Source organism: Triturus cristatus, chromosome 10, assembly GCF_964204655.1.
Source record: "Triturus cristatus chromosome 10, aTriCri1.1, whole genome shotgun sequence".
NCBI lineage: Eukaryota > Metazoa > Chordata > Amphibia > Caudata > Salamandridae > Triturus > Triturus cristatus.
This window is the reverse complement of record NC_140593.1, coordinates 446384474-446402386: the sequence shown is the minus strand read 5'-3', so window position 1 is coordinate 446402386 and position 17913 is coordinate 446384474. Positions and strand designations below refer to the sequence as shown.

Sequence of the window (17913 nt, the reverse complement as noted above, 5' to 3'; positions counted from 1 at the left end):
GATCCACTAGTTTTGCCAACTCTAGAGGCACGAGACAGGGCTGCTCCATCTCCCCCATTTTGTTTGCCCTAGCAATAGAACCCCTGGCCGCGAAAATTAGACCGCACCATAAAGAAAAGGCACTGGTGTATCCCTCTAGGCAGCTTATTGTCTCGCTCTACGCAGACCATATTGCATTATACGTCAAAAACCCCCAGGACAATCTTAATCCTGTTCTGGGACAAATAACCAAATTCGGCGGCATCTCGGGTATCCATATTAACTGGGCCAAGTCTGCGGTTTTCCCATTAACAGATTCGACTAAGCCGCACCAATTAGACTATCCTTTAGTCTGGAAATGTGATGAAGTTAAGTATGTGGGAATCCGCATTACCAGAGATCAGGAGGGAGTGATGCGCAACAATTACGGAGCTACAATGGATAAAGTGACGGACACCATTACCCGGTGGCTGACCTTGCCCCTTTCGATGGCCGGGAGAATCTCGCTAGTTAAAATGGTTCTCTTACCAAAATTTCTATATCTTTTTATTAATATCCCGTACAACCCCGAGATTTTTTTTTTAAGACACTAAAAACGCAAGTCACCCGGCTTATTTGGGGGGGGGGGGGGGGGGGGGAGGGCAGGCGCGGCTTAGCCTCACCATGCTGATGCTACCCTACTCCCTAGGGGGGTTCGATGTCCCCAATTTTGAATACTATTGCTACTGTGCCCAGGCACACTTCAGAGTATTGCTTTCACCCGCCTCCCTTTATGCCGCATGTAGCTGTAGAAGATGGCCATATGGCCCCTGTGAAAAGCTAGAACAGAAGTTGCGCACTCAAAATTTCTCCAGGTCAATATTTTAAGCAAAATTAGTTGGTGCAAACGAATTAATCCCCCTGAGTAGGGAATTCAAATCGTAGATAATGATAGCACGTTCCTGAATAGGAAAATGTCTTTCGTTTTGCACTTTACATTCAATGCTTCCATGGGCAATTGTGCCGCCCCAACATACGCGAACCTCTTTATGCACCGTTTTGAAATAGACAACATACTTTGCAAACACGAGTGGACCCAACATCTTACCCTTTATAAAAGATACATTGATGACATTTTTATCTTATGGAATGGCTCAATTGATCATCTGGAATCATTAATTGAATCACTTAATACAGTTGACCAACGAATTCAATTCACTCACTGTATAAACAAAGAATCGATAACATTCCTGGATACCAAGGTCACATTATACCAAGGAAACCTCACCACTGAGGTTTACACTAAACCTACTGACCGCAATAATCTCCTGCACTTTCACAGTTTCCACCAACCATCTCTCAAGAATCACTTGCCCTACTCACAACTACTACGATTGAAAAGAATCTCAAGTACCAATGAATTGTTTGAATCAAGCAAATCCGCTTGCATTTCCAAATTTGAACAATGAAAATATCCTACCAAAGTTCTTGACAGCGCCATATTGAAGTCTAACAAATCTACCCGACAGATGCTTCTTTCACCCAAACCACCAAAAACTTCAGATCAACGAATGACATTTGTGTCAAAATTTTCCACACAAAGTTTCAACATAAAAAAAACCATCCTCAGGTATTGGCCTATGTTAAGCATGGAAATGGATTTCAATAACATTTTTGAAATATCACCTAGATTTGCTTACCAAAGATCACGCAACATCAAACAAATATTGTCTAAAGCTGATGAACTCACTACCAGCTCCTTCAAAGGTACTTTACCATGTCTTAACTGTGGTAACTAACTCTATCATCAAAGGTACCAACATCCAACATCCTTCACAAGGTAACACGGTCAAACTCAAGGTTACAGCCACATGTAATAGTCAGAATCTCATTTACATGTTGAAATGTCCATGTGGTTTGGTTTATGTGGGCAAAACTGAGAGAAAAATCCGTATACGGATCAATGAACACAAAAGCAATATACGTACCAAACAGGCAAAATCACCAATCGCAACTCATTTTCACCAGCATCAGCATAACATCTGTCAACTGCGATTTTTGGTTCTTGAACAGATTCCCCAGCTGAGGGGTCGTGATAATAGTAAATATCTATTACAAAGAGAAACATTTTGGATCCACAAGCTGAATTCCATACATCCGAAAGGTCTCAACGAGCGTTATGATCTGGGCTGTTTTCTGTAACTAAGGTCTCCTTTATTCACCTTAAATTGGAGATTTGAACTTTCCACCCGACTTGTGATACCCTAGTACCTTGTGTAACTTTACAGTTCATGTTGAATCTTACAGTTATTTTATTTTACTTACTAATTTCATCTTATACACATGTACTATTGCACTATTACATTGACGCTCCCTTACAAGCTCCAGGATTTGGTAATATCTTACATTTTTTGAACTATCGCTTTTGGTTCGAATCACTCGAATTACATGTGTTTCTTCGTTTCACACGCTGTCTATTCCATTTTTCTTTTTACTTTTGGCCTAATTCCTTTACAGATGTAACTGCACTCAATTTTGTTTATTATTTTATATTTTGTTTGCACGTGTAGTTTCACTAAACTTTATTGACCTTTTGGAACTACAAGTCTGTTTTCTTTGTAGTTCTCCTTTTCCCGCATTTTTCTTTATCACATATCACATGATTACCTCTTGGAACTACAAGTCTGTTTTCTTTGTAGTTCTCTTTTTCCCGCACTTTTCCTTATCACATGTCTATATATCACATGATTACCATCCATTACACTTACCGGAGCGTTTCCGATTTGATTCTCCCGGGTTCAGGAGAATCTATACATCACCATACCAACTGTAAGTTTGATCTTCCGTTACTTGTCAGACAGTGATTGTATTCTTTTAAAAGGCCCCACGCTGTATGTATTTTTGTTACCCACACTACCATCCAGATTTTTCTTTTTATTTCGTCTTTACTTTTTCCTACAATTTTGGCAAAAACACACCACATTACTTTGTCCTATATGGCATTTTCATTTTCTCATTTAATTTTTTTACTTACACTACCACCCAAACTTTCTTGGTCCATTTCGGCTTCACTATTTCCTATGACCTTGGTAAATGCACATCACAGTATGTTGTTTTAACATGTAAAACAAGTGGATATTTTCACATCACTTTGATGTGTAGTGTACCTCCATTTTGGTAATTACCAACACTGGTATTGTGTTTTTTTACTTATTACGAACGTATTACTTTTAATACTGTTTCAACATGATCATGTTTGTTACAATCAAAATCTACTGTATAATTGTTTGGATAAAAATTGTTCTTTTCTATTGAGTGTTTATAAAATGTATATATACACTGAACCCTATACCTTATCCTTTCAGAGTACCGCCCCTGAAGAAGGGCTTAAAAAAGCCCGAAATGCATTGGGCAGTTGGATATATGATGCATTGATAAAGAATGAATACAATTCTTTGACTTCATTAACTTTGAACAACGGTTAATAAACTCAAGTTATGCTTGAATAAATTCCGATTTACCTGAGTTTAATTTCACAAAAGAGATCATATCTCTGAGATTGAGTGCAAAACGAAAGACATTTTCCTATTCAGGAACGTGCTATCATTACATATGGCCCCTGTCACACCCTCGGGCTACCTGTTCACGTTAGGAGGGGGAACGTGATCCGTCCACGGTTGACTGCACCAATATGGCCTGGAGAAAGATTACAGCCAAACTAGAGGTCCCAATGATGTACTCCCCTAAAATGCCCTTAGGATACCACCCATCATTACAGGTCACTTATGAGGGGTTATGCCATTGGATGTTAGAAAAACTCAAATACACTACATGGGGAGACCTCTATATAGAAGGCACCTTCCGAACCAGGGAGCAATTTTTTTAGCACTCATGATCCTACTACTATGGACCTATTCATGTATATTAGGCTTAGGCAAAGTGTGAAGGCTGCCACCCCAGCATTCCCCTTAGAATCACCCCCCCTTGCTACCGCTACAGGCGATTTTACAACCGAAACCCCCTAGACATGTCCTCTCGCTTCTGTATAAACACACACAAAAGGCACCATTACCTTACACCCCAATTGCCCGGGCAGAATGGGACAAAGACCTAGAGACACCCATAACGGATGAGCAGTGGGAATTCAGCTGCACACAGACAGAAGCTCTCACTGCTAGCAGTCGGCTGCGACTTATTCATTATAGGTTCATGCATAGATTATACTACACCCCTGCTAAAATCCACAAATTTAAATTACGGGAGGAGGACAGGTGTGCGCTGTGTGGAAGGGGTGGGGCAGACTTTTATCACTTAGCATGGCAATGCCAATAGATATAGGACTACTGGTTACAGGTGTTCGAGGGTATGTCACATATGCATATACAACTACAGCCGACCCCATTGATAGCACTGCTGGGCTGCACCCAAGACATAGTTACGATAAATAAAAAGTTTCTTGCACTGGGATACCTCATAGCTAATGCAGGGTAGCTTGCAAATGGGGGCGGGGACGTGCCCCTAAATTTAAGGACTGGATACAGGATTTGACTACCTGGCAGGAACAATCGCTATGTTATGCCGAGTTGCTTCCGTTATCGTCACGTCCGAAAGACATATTGGGCCCACTAACCGCATACCTACTCTCTGAGGGCTGCTGTGGATGAGGAACAGGACGGGGCGGTTGACTGACGGCAATCTGAGAGGTGAAGCATCCCACTCTCCTCCCCCCCCCCCCCCCGGATGTGGCGGGGAGTACGCAATCTTGGTGACTGGCATACGGGAAGATGTGTGATAACGTAGGGGAAGTGTGGTTTCTGTCTTATATGTGCAGGGCTCCAGCGGGTCCTATCCCTCTCTGGTGGGACGTTCCTTAAGAGTGCTGGGTGCTACATTTCTCTGGACTGAAGACTTGGTTGCGATGTAACTCATGCTTTTTAAGACATTACAGGCTTACGGGGTTGGGTGGAGGGGTTCTGGTTGTTTCGAGTTCGTTTGTTACCCCTGTGGGGATGGTTCGATAAAAACTGAAGCTTTATTGTCTGCATATTAATAACTCTGTGCTGTAAAACTTGACAATATAATAAAGACATTTATAAAAAATAAAATAAAAGATTTTATATAGTGAAGCCACATAATTTTCATTTACCTTCCACTCGCAGGCAGTCTAAGAAAACCCTTTGAGTGTAGCGTGGAGAGGTGTGGCTCACTGGTTAGAGGCGGCAGACCCGTAAGCAGAGGACGGCCCGGGACCAGGGTTCGATTCCCGACGCGGCAGGGTCGTGGACCAGGGTCAGCGGGCTTGATAATTCTCGCCTCGGTGCCTACTCCAGTCAGGGACCACACTCGGCAACTCTGGGCATTAGCTTGCCTCATCTTCACAACGGCCCCCCCCAGACCGCCGGGGATGCTTGGTCGCACCTTAGAGATACCCATTAGGGACCATCTCTCAGGGTGAGCCAGGACGGGTTCCCCAGCGGTCGAAGCGCGGAGATACTCCTCCGGGAGTCGATTCTAGCGCTATATAAACCCACAATTAAATTAAATCCAAATAGAAACACAGAGTAAAAGGGGGGCCAGTTTTATCACAGTGTCTAAGTATGTTAAGTCAAGCTCCTTATGGCAGAAGTAGAGATGACTGCTCGAGGGTAATGACAGTAGGCGGCAAAGTCTGTTCTCCATTAAATGTAGGCCGACAGTTTTACCTTTGCACAAAACATCAGCTCCAAATTCGGCAATTATAGCGCACTTGGCTCTATATAGTTCTTAGATCGGGGCAACTGGTTTACTTCCTAGATTAGAGGCAAGATTGAATGCCACACCTATTGATTGGCAGACCTTATTGCTCCTTGCTGTAACACATGGTGACCAAGTCGACCGTCAAATATTACTCCTAAATGGGGAATGCTGCCTAGAACAGTATTGGTAATGGAAATTTTCGGGCCACAGGACATGACATAAGATTTAGTTAAAGATGTGTCAACTCAGAGATCATCCATAAAACTTTCAAAAACATTTTCCAGAATTTTGAGACTGTTGGCAGTTTGTGCTAAATTAACAGCATCAAAAGAATGCAAAAGCCCAACGTATTTGTTCTTGACTATATTCTGTGCTCTATCCTACTGGAATATTAAAAATATTAAGAAAAAACGTCTCCGCTTCGAAATAGTGGCATGTTTCATCAGTGCAGTTTTTTCACACCCTGATAGGACGGTACCACTAGGATGGACTCAACCGCTTTCGGGAGCTCTTAAATATTCATCTGTATTTCCGGCAAGTTATGGAACCTTTAGTATCTTAAGAATCCTGCCTCCCCTTTGTAACATAACCTGAGATTCCTCATGAAAATCTTCATAATCTTCATATTGTGCAATAGATGCATAAATACATGGGTTTACTTTTACCCGCTTGAGCAGTCCTAAAGTCTTTCCACCTGGTAGGATTTTCAAATGTTTTAACCAAGAACTTACAAAAGAGGTCTGCAAACGTTTGACAGACACCTCAACCGATTGATTGTATAAGATTAGGCCATCAGGTTTTTGTCATGGTCAGTTTGTGGGTTAGGGTTTAAAAATTACTTCAAATGAGCTCTATGTGAATGATATAGTGTTAGGAGTGTTTTTAAGGTAAGTTAGACTGACAGTAGACCCGCAAGTGGAAAGGCATTCCACAAGTGCTGTAGATGTGTCTTTGCAATCTCTGTGGGAAAGGTCGATATATCAACATGGCCACCTGACAATTATGTGCATTTAATGGTAGCTAAAATACATGCATTTGTTCAGAGCTTTTTTTGTCTTTTCAGGAATCGCCAACCTCTTCGAAGACTACTTTTTCAGAAAATGAAACTTCTCCTTCCTCGCCAAAGCATCACTCCACAGTAAAATCTTTGGTTCTTTTCTATTGTTGAATTTTACCATAAACAAAATGCATCTGTCTCTTGTGTCCTTTTGGTAGACTATGAAATGTCTTTTCAAGTCAACTAGATATGTGGGTGGTTTCACATGAAGAACATAGTTTTCTAAAACATATTTCGGAAAAACGAAAACTCGAAAAACTGCTGAAAACTCTACCTCACATGAAGATCTCTAAAAGTCCGACAACATATTTGCTTGTATTTTATTACCAAATCCATTTAAACTCCCTTCCCAAATATTTTAGGATTCTGTTAATTACTAGTCAAACTCCAACATAACCACATTTGGGGGTAGCTGCTTAATAGTGGAATAAGGTACGGTTCACTTTATTTTTTTTTTAATGGTCGCGATTTGAATAATGCTATAATTTGTAGTCCTAGCTTGTTGTGAAATTTTTGTTCTATGTTTTCGCATGCTTCTTCTGGGGTGCAAATGGTAAATGTGTGAGGAAATAGGTTTGTAAAGTGGGGTGCTTTTAACATAATCACAATTGCACTGGACCTTTTTTCAAACTAAGTACCTTTTATAACAGGAAATCGTGCATTGATTACAAACAATGAAGCAATCGTAGATCATCTTTGTAACTCCCTGCAGTGTCTCCTCTCTGGTCCAAGTTCTGGTAGTTCCCAAATGCATAATATTAAAAGCAGAGGGTGGTAGGCCGGGGTGCGAATAACTGCCACTTCACTACATTGCTTGGTTAGCATTTCTATATAAACCTGTATTGGGGTTCTTTCCTTCTATTGTTTGCAAGCCTTTTCCATTTCTGATGGCCATTACTTCAATCAATCAATCGTGGGTTTGTTGAGTGCGACTACTGACCTGTAAGGGTCTCAAGGCGCTGGGGAGGAGGGGAGGTGCAGGTTCCAGTCCATCAAGGCGGAGGTCTATCGAAGAGCCATGTTTTGAGGTTTCTCATGAAGATGGAGAGTGAGGTCTGTCTGAGGTGGAGCGGTAGGGCGTTCCAGGCTCTGGCCGTGAGGAAGGAGAAGGAGCGGCCTCCCGATCTGGACTTCCTGGTGCGGGGGACCATGACGTAGGAGAGCTGGGCTGATCGTAAGGTCCGTTGAGGGCCCTATGGGGACCTTTACTTCCCTCGTGCTACCCTCTGAATTTCTTCCTTTTCCCAACCACTTTTCAGTTAACCTTGTGATTGCAACACATGGACCTAATGAGCTCACAGCAGTCTCTTTTAATCTTCGCAATTCCCATGCTCCTTTTTTCTTTTTGAACTTCCACCTCTTCCCTGTGCTTTGTAGCTGCTCATGCTCATCTGATTTTCTTGTCTGAAGTTCCTTGCTTCTTACTGGCTGCAGCCCGTACCTCTGGCTGAAGCTTCACTTGGACTGAGGCCTTTCCTTCTAGTCAAGGGCTGCTGATATTTTAATCACTTCTTGGTTGTTTAGCGGTTGATGGCACAGGTGAGGTGTAATTATTTTTCGCCTGCTGCATTCTTCAGTCGTTAAGCAACAAGGAGTTGTGTTTTAGACTATTTCCTCTTCCAGTTCAGCCATCTGAAAGATTTAAAACAGTTGGTGAATCATACATTGACTCATCCTTGCCTCAAAGGATTCTTCAAATAAAGTGACCTGTCCCCTTTATTATGACCTTTTTTGAGTCCTGCATGCAACTAGAAGTAGATCTACATTCAATATAGAGCATCCTAAAAACTGGTATTAGTTTCCCTTCCTCATCCATTGCTTGATGAGCTGTGACATACATGATGAGTAGTGGCAGGAACTGTTAATCAGGTCTCAGAGCCATAAATACAGAAGATAATATAACCTTGTAGGAAGCAGAGTTTGCAGAAGTTGCAAGGAATCATTCACTTCTGTCGCATTCTGGAAGAGGAAGAAACAAGACATGGCATTTTATCTGAAAATTTCGACCTTGAGGGTAATGTTGCCGCACAGATTGGATGTTGGTGTGTTCAATGTTGTTGGGTGGATGCCTTGCTTTGCCTCTGTTGAAAGACTGAGAATTTTTGGCATTATGTCAAGATGTTCTTTGTTTTTTTTCAGGATCACGAGAAGTACGGTGTATTAAATGTTACAAAAATTACAGAGAATGGGAAAAAGGTTAGGTAAGTCGAGAATGAGCTTCAGATTAACTTGACTAATATTTGAGGATGTCAAAATACTGTTACCCCTTTTATTGGTTGTTTTTGAAAGTGTAGAGTTCCGCTTGCTAGCAAATTACTTATGCTGATGGCATCGGGGACAATTCATTTTTTAGATTCAAATCTTTAGATATGTTTCATTTGCATGCATCTGTTTTTTTATTTAGGGTGCTGCTCTAGTCATCCATGGTCCTGTCAGAGAAACATGTAATTGATTCTGAAAGCTAGTTGTAGACTAAATGCTTTTCGTTTTTGGTACACTGTTTATCACCATGAGCGGAGTATCTGAAATGCTTTGATATTTTAGGTTGTTAGTGCGTTGCCCTAAAAGTAGAGCTAAATATAGAGTCTGACTTCATAGAATACACCTGCTGTACATAAGAAATGCCTTGTTGAAGATGAATGAACGACAGCGTGATGGCTGGTTATTTTTCCTCTGTGCTCCCTTGTCCTTTATTGGTAAGAAGCAGAAATACGTCACAATAGATCAGCAAACGCTGACAATGCTAGTATGTGTGGTGTATATCGAAGGGTGACTCTTCAGTCTTTGAGTTTAGTCACACAATAACTCATGCTACATACGCTTGTCACTCACCCTTGCTCTCATGCAACCATTAATCCACCCACTGGCTCATTCTTGCATTTGACCACGCACCCATTCACAGTAAAAAAACAACAACAAAAAAGACTCAACAAGCATATACACATTAAATTAAAAGACTAAAGTGTGGCTGACGTGCTTGAAATAAAGAATAGGTAAAAAGCCAGACAGAAGTGGGTAACTGTCTTGGAATAGCATTGTGCTTAGTGTGTCATCGTTTTAAAGTTTCAGCATGGCCACATGTTTGGAAACAACGTGTCTGCCAATTTGAAACAGTAAAACAATAGTACAGTATAGACAATGCCATTCCGAGGTAGCCACTTCGTTTAAAAGCAGTGACTGTGCATTATGTTTTTTTCCAATCAGTCTTAATTGGCATTTGAAAAAGTTCACATATGTGTCACTGTTCACTCTAGGGTGAGTACAGAGTATCACCTACAAATTAACGTGGGATATGGCTTAATAGCATGGCAGTTTTTAGAAGCATAAGAGGAAATGTAAGCATCTACAAAGGACAAGTAGTATTAAAATGTTTACACAGGTAATGTATATCTGCTGCAGACTTTACCAAATCAAGGAAAAAGGGAGGCAACAGTATAGATGTTGTGACTGTGTACTTTAACTTCAAACCAGGAAACTAAACCATGGTCAGGAATCAAGTAGGGATGGAAACAATGAGTATTAGGCACATCTTCTGAATAGAGAGGATTACAGATAGCTGAGGGGCTGGCTAGAATAGCTGATATACCAGTAAGGGGCAATGTCTTTGTATGGAAGTGGGTAGAGAGAATTATTATTTTGATGTGGTTGGTGTCCGTGATGAAATTCACTGGGAAGTTAGTTAGAGACTAATAACGTCAGCACTTGTCTTGAGGCAGGGGCATGACTGCTGCAGGGGCCCTGGGTCAAGTGAGTCACAGGGGCTCAAAAGAAGACGTAGAGAAATCAATGGATGTAGTATGGCATCTTTGCATGACTCTTTAAGACGTTCAAACGCGGCGTCCCAGACCTTGCAAGACAACGTTGACAGAAGCTGCTACTTTCTGGCAGGCAACTTGAAGTGTGGCTCAAAAGGTGTGGCCTTCTATTGTCTTTCCATTTGGACATTGGATCTTCTGCCCAGCCAACCTTTCCTACCCTTGGACTGACGAGCATCCGCCTTGAAGACCTTGCACTCAGTAGTTGGGGAGAAGGTAGAACCCTCAATTATCCCAAAAGTATTCTTGTATTGTTTCTACGAGTGTGCATAGGAAGGCCGTGGCTTCCAGGATAGCAGTTAGTAATTGCCAGGAGGGAATGCTGGGTGGGCTGTGCCCCAGATCAGTTTTGACTTTAGTGGATTATGGTTGAAGATGTTCCTACCCAGGTGGTCCACAAAGGATAACATTGGGAAGAGCAGACTATCCAGTCTAGTCGCACATATAAGTCTTGCGGCAAGGAGTAAAGGGAATAGAGCCTAAAACCTAGATTATGGTGTCTCCAGACCTCTATCAGAGGCCATTAGGTAAGCCATTGTGATGGGGGGCCTTAGCATTGTATCTTGTGTGCTCCTGTGGAAGGGGAGGGTGTGGCCTATCTAGCACAATGTCTAAGACAAGATGTCCCCACCCAGTATTCACGTAACGTGGACCCAATTTGGTAGTCGATCCATTAGGCGTGTAAGGAAATGTAAGGAAAGGGTTCTGTTTTGAGTGTAGTTACTACCTAGTAGTACTGGCACTCTGTCCAACATGCCCTTCACCAGAACTAATCTACCTTCTTGGTCTGCTGTAATCAAGTGAGCATTGAAGGGTTTTCCTGCAGTTGTGCTATGCTTGATTGGGTCATTGAACAATCTTTGGGTTCTACCCCATCTTTTCCCAAAGAAGAACTGAACCCACAACATGGCAGAGGAATGTCTAATTCCCTCTTTGTCGCCCTAATGAATATAAATCAAGAAAGGGGGTAAACGGCCAACCGTCCAAAAAAAGCAGAAGAACTGTTACATTGAAGGACTGTGTGGTTTGCACAGTGTTATGTTCTGGGGACGTGGTAATATGTAGACTGGCAGCCCTCACAAGAGTGGGTGGGAAGGAGTTGGGGGAAAGAGTTACTTGCAGGAAAATATGTGGGACTTCCTTATCTTCCAACAGAGGGTGAAGCACAGTTTAGGAATAAGAGGCACAAAACATTGCTCCACAAATGAGCGATCTCTGGGGTAGCGGGTGGTGATCAGGAAGTGCAAAAGAGGCCAGGAGTTCACTAGCCGCATCGATAAAGGAAAGATTTTCATTAAATTAGGTCATCTGCAGTCTGTGAGGTCACCCTCAGGGTACGACCCAAGTACCAAAGAGCCTTCAGAGAAGAGGAGGTTTCATCTTCTTCCAAAAAGTCCATTACGGTGAAGATGGATACTGAAGATTATTCAAGGAACGAGGCTGCAGTTACCAAGGAAGATAGTTTGCTGTCTTGGGCTTGTTCACAGGAGTTGGCCATCAGTGTGAAAGGAGGACAGCCCAGCTTTGTTCTGGGTTGTCTGTATTTTGATGTTCGAGTCTCCCATCCATGAGGCTTGTCAGCTTGATAGGTGATGCCCTGTCCCAGGATACCTCAGATTCAGTGAAGAAGAAAGTGTTCTGTGCAGACAGTATCCTAAATTTGTCTGGGGACAGCAGGAAATTCTTTAGACCCATTTCCCTAAGCTTCCTTTTAACACCCATGAAAGCAGCCCACTGCCAGTGCGTAGTCCAGGAAAACAAGGATCGGTGGTTATCAATTTCAGGTAGCCATGCTTGTCCTGCTGCACAGAATATCTCGCCCTTGTCTTTGAAGGGTATGAGATTAGTGACTAGCGGCCTTGGCATGGCATGTCCATGATGAGCTCTTTTCCCTAGAGAAGAAAGGGGGCAAACTTATGGGCTAGTACGAAGCTCTTTACCTAGGTTTTGAAAAATTCCACTGTATACTGCCATTCAGAGTCCATTTGGCATACCAAGCACTTGGTTTTTGCTATTTTGGAGTGGCCCCCTGCATCCTCAGCCCTGGCCTCAAGAAACTGCATCTGGTCCAATAGGCCTTTTGTTGGTTGCTGGAGGACTCATGTTGGTGTTTGTAGCTCTTGTAGTGCCTTCTCCGATTCACTAACTCTCAGCCAACAGTTTGTGGTCACCTCTTAACAAGCAGACATTAATCACAACAGTGTCCTTCATTTCCTCCAGGAAGGCCCTCGTCATGTGAATGGCTTCGTAATAAGTGGGAAAATACACACCAGTGGCCAGTAATTTGGGCTTTTATTTGCAAAATGCAACACTGCCACGACCGAGAGCGTCTGTCACCTGTAGCCTCTCCTGTAACTGATTAACATTGCTGAGAGCCATTCTTCTTACAGAGCATGAAATCATGGTCAAACAGCAACATAGCATTAACATTGGATTACAAGGCCTTGTGTGGCCATTTGTTAAGATTGAAAGTCTTGTGAGGCCACAAGACTACTTAATACAACATTTCCTTCCTGAAAGAACAATAAATGAATAACTTGAACAACTAAACTGAAATAATGATTAAGAGAAATTACAAGTTCATGACTTGCACATTACAGCAAAGCTAATACAAATTTACACCATTTAGATAACGTTGTAGACCAAATACATGGAGCAGGAGTGCAGTCTGAAGAGAAGAACCATGTCAATTTAACACACAGTCCTTTGGCCCGCTGGGTAACCTTATCTGGCGGCCCCTCCCCTGATCTCAGACCCATCTCTATCAGGGTTGAGAAAGGCAGAAGTGACATCCTCCAGAACCGAGTCACCTGCAGAAGTCATTGTTCAATGACTGATGACCACTTTCTCTGTTGAAACCAATTAAGCTACTCACACTTGTCTGTGTCAAATCTAGAATGTTTAAATCTTGATGTCCACTTGTGAACCAGTAAGGCACACTTTTGTTCCACCAGCCCTACTTTCCAAAAGGGCTGACCCATTGCTCACCTGTTTGACCAAAATGGGTGATGAAAACCTCAATGACCCTTTCTGTACCTTTCATGGGTTCTTTGAGTACCCAAACATCTACTTGCAAAGCTACATCCTCAAAATGCTTCCAAGCAATCAAAATGGGTTTTCGTGGATTGTTTCTGAAGTACATGTGACCTGCTATTATCTTCAGTATCCAACTCTAGATCACTTTTACATGTCAGCTAATTAGGAAATATGTTGGTATGTACCTTCCTACCTCTAAGCAATGTAAATGGTGCCACACCTGTAGTGCTTTGAGGTGTGGTATAATAGGACCATACTTTTTATGAACAGAATCCTAAAGATCTTGGCTAGAACAAATCGCTGTTTGAAAACTCCTTCACTATTCTGTCTCTGAACTATCCCATTGGAGGAAAGAGCGTAAGATCACTTTGAGATTGTGATTGTCATGAAGCTTGAGAAACATGCACATACAATGTGACAAGAAATGACTACCATTATCGAAGACGATGGTTTTCTGACACTTCCAACATAGACACGTTCTAAGAATCTAATGTTGTTGTCAGTTGTAGGACCATCCCAAATTACATGATACATCCACTTTGTGTGGTAATCCACCAGTAGAATTGGATGCCTGTTCCTACTGGGTCGCGCTTCATACAGACCAGAAAAGTCTAGACCAACCTTGTCACAAGGTTCCTGTAGAAATGGGACTGGATGAAGTGGGTCGTTTATCGTCTTCCATCATTTATCATTTATCAGACAGAAGACACTCTGCTCACTCATAATCATGACCCTTACCTGATACGGCCACCAATATTATTGTTTAAGGCACTGGCAGGTCTTAGTAACACCTAAATGTCCTTAATGAGCTGCTTGATGACAAAGTGGTACTCTTGTAACTTGAATAATGATAGTACCAGTGTAGCTGAGGCTTTATTCGCCCCACCACTGTTTAGGATGTGCATTAGTGGTTTATGGTTGGTGTACACCTCAAACATGCGACCCATATGTAAGCCCTAAACGTGTATGGCCCAGACGCATACAAGCACTTCACGCTCTATGGTGCTGTAGGTTGTCTCAGTTGCTTGCAGTGTCCTGAATGCAAAACCGATTATGTGCTCTTTGCCAGCAACTCACTGCCCAAGAACTGCACCTAAACCAGACAAACTGGCATCTACATTCACAAAGTATTTGTGACCATCCTGAAATGGGTGTAACGCCGGGGGCTTACTCAATAAGGTACTTGACCCCATCAAAAGTACCGTCTAGTTCATCCGTCCAAGTGAACTTGGCCCTCTTCCTCCGCAAAGACCTCAGGGACTCGGTCTGTGCGTAGCCATGTACAAACATAATATTCTGCTTAACCCAAGAATGAGCGGAGGGCCTCTCTATCCTTGGGTGGAGCAGCCTCATGTATGGCTTTGATTAAGGGGAAAAAGAATCTTTAATCCCTTCGGATGATTTGGCATGTCCCAAATAATCAAGCTCCTGAACACCAAATTTACGTTTGTCTCTCCTGATTGTCATGCTGGCAGCAGAGAGCTAAGATAGAACCTTGTGCAGTGTGTCCTTATGGTTCTCCCAACTGCTAAGATTACCAAAATATCATCCTTGTAAGCCTGGACCCCAAGTATGTCATCCAAGAGACTGTCCATCAGCTTCTGTAAACCACTAGGAGCTGAGGCCAAACTGGAAGGTAACACCAAATGGGGTCATGAAGGTGGTTAGTTCCTGCAAATCAGCAGTGAGTGGGATTTGGTAGTACACTGAACGCAGATATATGGTAGAGGAAAAATCTGGTTCCAACTAAGCTGGCCAGCAAAACATGTATCTTGAGAAGCAGGTGACAGTCAACAAGTTTATTCCTCTTTAACAACCGCAAGTCAGCATCGAGCCTGACCTCTCCAGATTTCTTCCTGGCCGCTGCAATGGACAAAACACATTGCAAGGAATCTCATAATAGAATGATCCCCTCGGAATGCAAAATCTTCAGAACTCCTTTTAGTTCATCTCCAGCACTCAAAGGCAGGGCACAGACTTTATGCACCACTGGTTGTATCCCTGGCTTGAGGCAGATGTGGTGCTCAAAGCCTCTGATGATTCCTACCTTGTCACAAAACACAGTTGGAAACTGACTCAGAATATAATCAATGCCTGTGACAGACGGACTGTTCTCAACACTTAAAACACTTGAGTCATTCACCATGTAACCATTGAGAAGTTCACCAACCACCACATGAACCTCTGCTCCTGCTTTTAAATACAACCATATTTTAGCTAGGTTCTGCCAACCTATGATGTTTCTGCCTCTAACGGCACATACACTTTAGTAGTTGTGTGTCTTCCCAAGCACTCTACCTTGGATGTGAAATACCCAAGCATTTCAATTTAATTTTCACCAAATGCCTTGTTATTCACATCTGACAGTTTGAGTACCACTCTATTCTTCCAATTTTCATAAAATGTAACATCAAACAGGATAGTGATTGGTGATCTAAAGTCTGCCATGACTTGGAGCTCCACATCACCAATACCTACATCGCACCATGGGCCGTTGACACTGCACCCTTCAAATACAGGGTTGCATTCAGCAGTCAGTATGACATTACTTAGTTTTTCAGTGCAATTGTCCGTGTATTCAGAAACCTCTATGCTTATGCAAAATAACTTTAGTGAACTTCTTACCACCTCTTCAGACTACTTGAAAGTGGCCTACCTTCATGCAAGACATACATGCAAATGGCAGGGCAATTGGGATTACTACTAATGTGACTGCCGACCCAGACCTAAAACACACCTTAGGTTTTTCTTTGTAGGTTGTTTCCTTGCTCTGTTACCCAAGTTTACAGCTTTAACAGTGATCATCCTGAAGCATGTTCACCAAGCTAACTGACGTTCATGAATAGCTATTGTGGAAATCATAGATTAATCGATCCCCTTCCATAGGTCAATTGTTTCTAATAAAGTGGAGCTTCTGCAGCTGAGCATCTTTCTTGAATCTTCTTCGAAAAATAAGAAAACAAATTGGTTGCGTATATGTGTCAATGCTTGCCTCAGACTTGCAGGTTCCGACTAGAATCCTTGGATCTGAAACACACTCCTCAACATCTTCATCTGCGCTCTGCTTTCTCTTGAAAAAGTTGTGGCGGTCGAGTATTATGCTCGGTTCCTCAGCCTATTGTTTGCCCATGCGTGCGCATGCCTCTCGGTACAGGTCTCAATCATCTCCTGATGCTTCATGTGGTGGAACCGCTGGCAGGTTGTCAAACACTTGTTTAGCTGCTAAACCAATATAGCTATACAAAATTGCTGCCTTTGCGCACAGGTGTGAATTTCACAGCGTCAGTAGCCCAAAGGTAGTTTTCCAAAAATGTAGCCACTGCTGCCACTTGATGTTTGGTTTGCAAGGTTAGTGCAAGAATGGTGGTGACTGTGCAATGTGCTGCTATGTTGCAATAATAATGCAAGGTTTACAGCTTTTGTAAATGTCAGGAGTTCACTGTAAAATAGGTAATGTCACAGGAGCGCTCTGCTGATCTTTGTCAAAATGAGTCAATGAGCAGTTTGTGCGCATAAACAAGGTGAAAACACTCACTCACTCACTCACTCACTCACTCACTCACTCACTCACTCACTCACTCACTCACTCACTCACTCACTCACTCACTCACTCACTCACTCACTCACTCACTCACTCACTCACTCACTCACTCACTCACTCTCTCTCACTACTGTGGACTTTTTTATTTCCGAAATCCAACAAACCCACGACTGGGAGTATCTGACACCTCCTAGCCTCTCCTACAACTGAATGACGTTGCAGAGAGCCTCGCATTTGCCGTTCTACTTCCCAAGCATGGAATCGTGGTCAAATAACATAGCACTAACATTGGATTACAAGGCCTCGTGTGGCCATGCTTTAAGATTGAATTTCCCATTAGGCCACAAGACTACTTACCGAAGGCTTCCAGGATGGCATCTTGCTCGTCTGTGCTTGTTGTAGGAGGGTCAGTTGCAGAGAGGCCATTGCCTTCTTCCAATAGTTGGGTGCCAGGTTTAGTCTATATTGATCTGCCCATGGCGATCAAGGCCACTGTTGAAGCTGATTGTGAAGTGGTCTGTGTGGTAAGTACAGGCTGACGGATTAAAGGATTAATAGCAGGAGGAGAGACACAATAGTAAAAGGAAGAACTGCAGTCAGCCAGTGCTGGACCTGCTTGCAATCCATGGCACTTTTTGGGTAAGAAAACAAGGGGAGGTAATATGAACAATCTGACTTGGCAAGTCGGTTGATGGCTTGGCCCAGCAACCAAGAGACCACTCGTGGATAGGACAGATTGTGCTTGTCTCCACAGTGGAACATCAATGAAT

At 42.7% G+C, this 17913-nt stretch overlaps 1 protein-coding gene across 10 annotated transcripts in view; it reads left to right on the top strand.

Moving 5' to 3' along the window:
- ARHGAP12 (Rho GTPase activating protein 12) overlaps positions 1 to 17913 on the top strand; it is a 432157-nt gene that overhangs the window by 244380 nt on the left and 169864 nt on the right. For all 10 annotated transcript variants that reach the window (XM_085631848.1, XM_085631845.1, XM_085631846.1 and 7 more), the window contains 2 exons: positions 6758 to 6832; positions 8891 to 8952. In XM_085631848.1, the coding sequence (XP_085487974.1) occupies positions 6758 to 6832; positions 8891 to 8952 (137 nt within the window). The remainder of the gene's footprint in view (positions 1 to 6757; positions 6833 to 8890; positions 8953 to 17913) is intronic.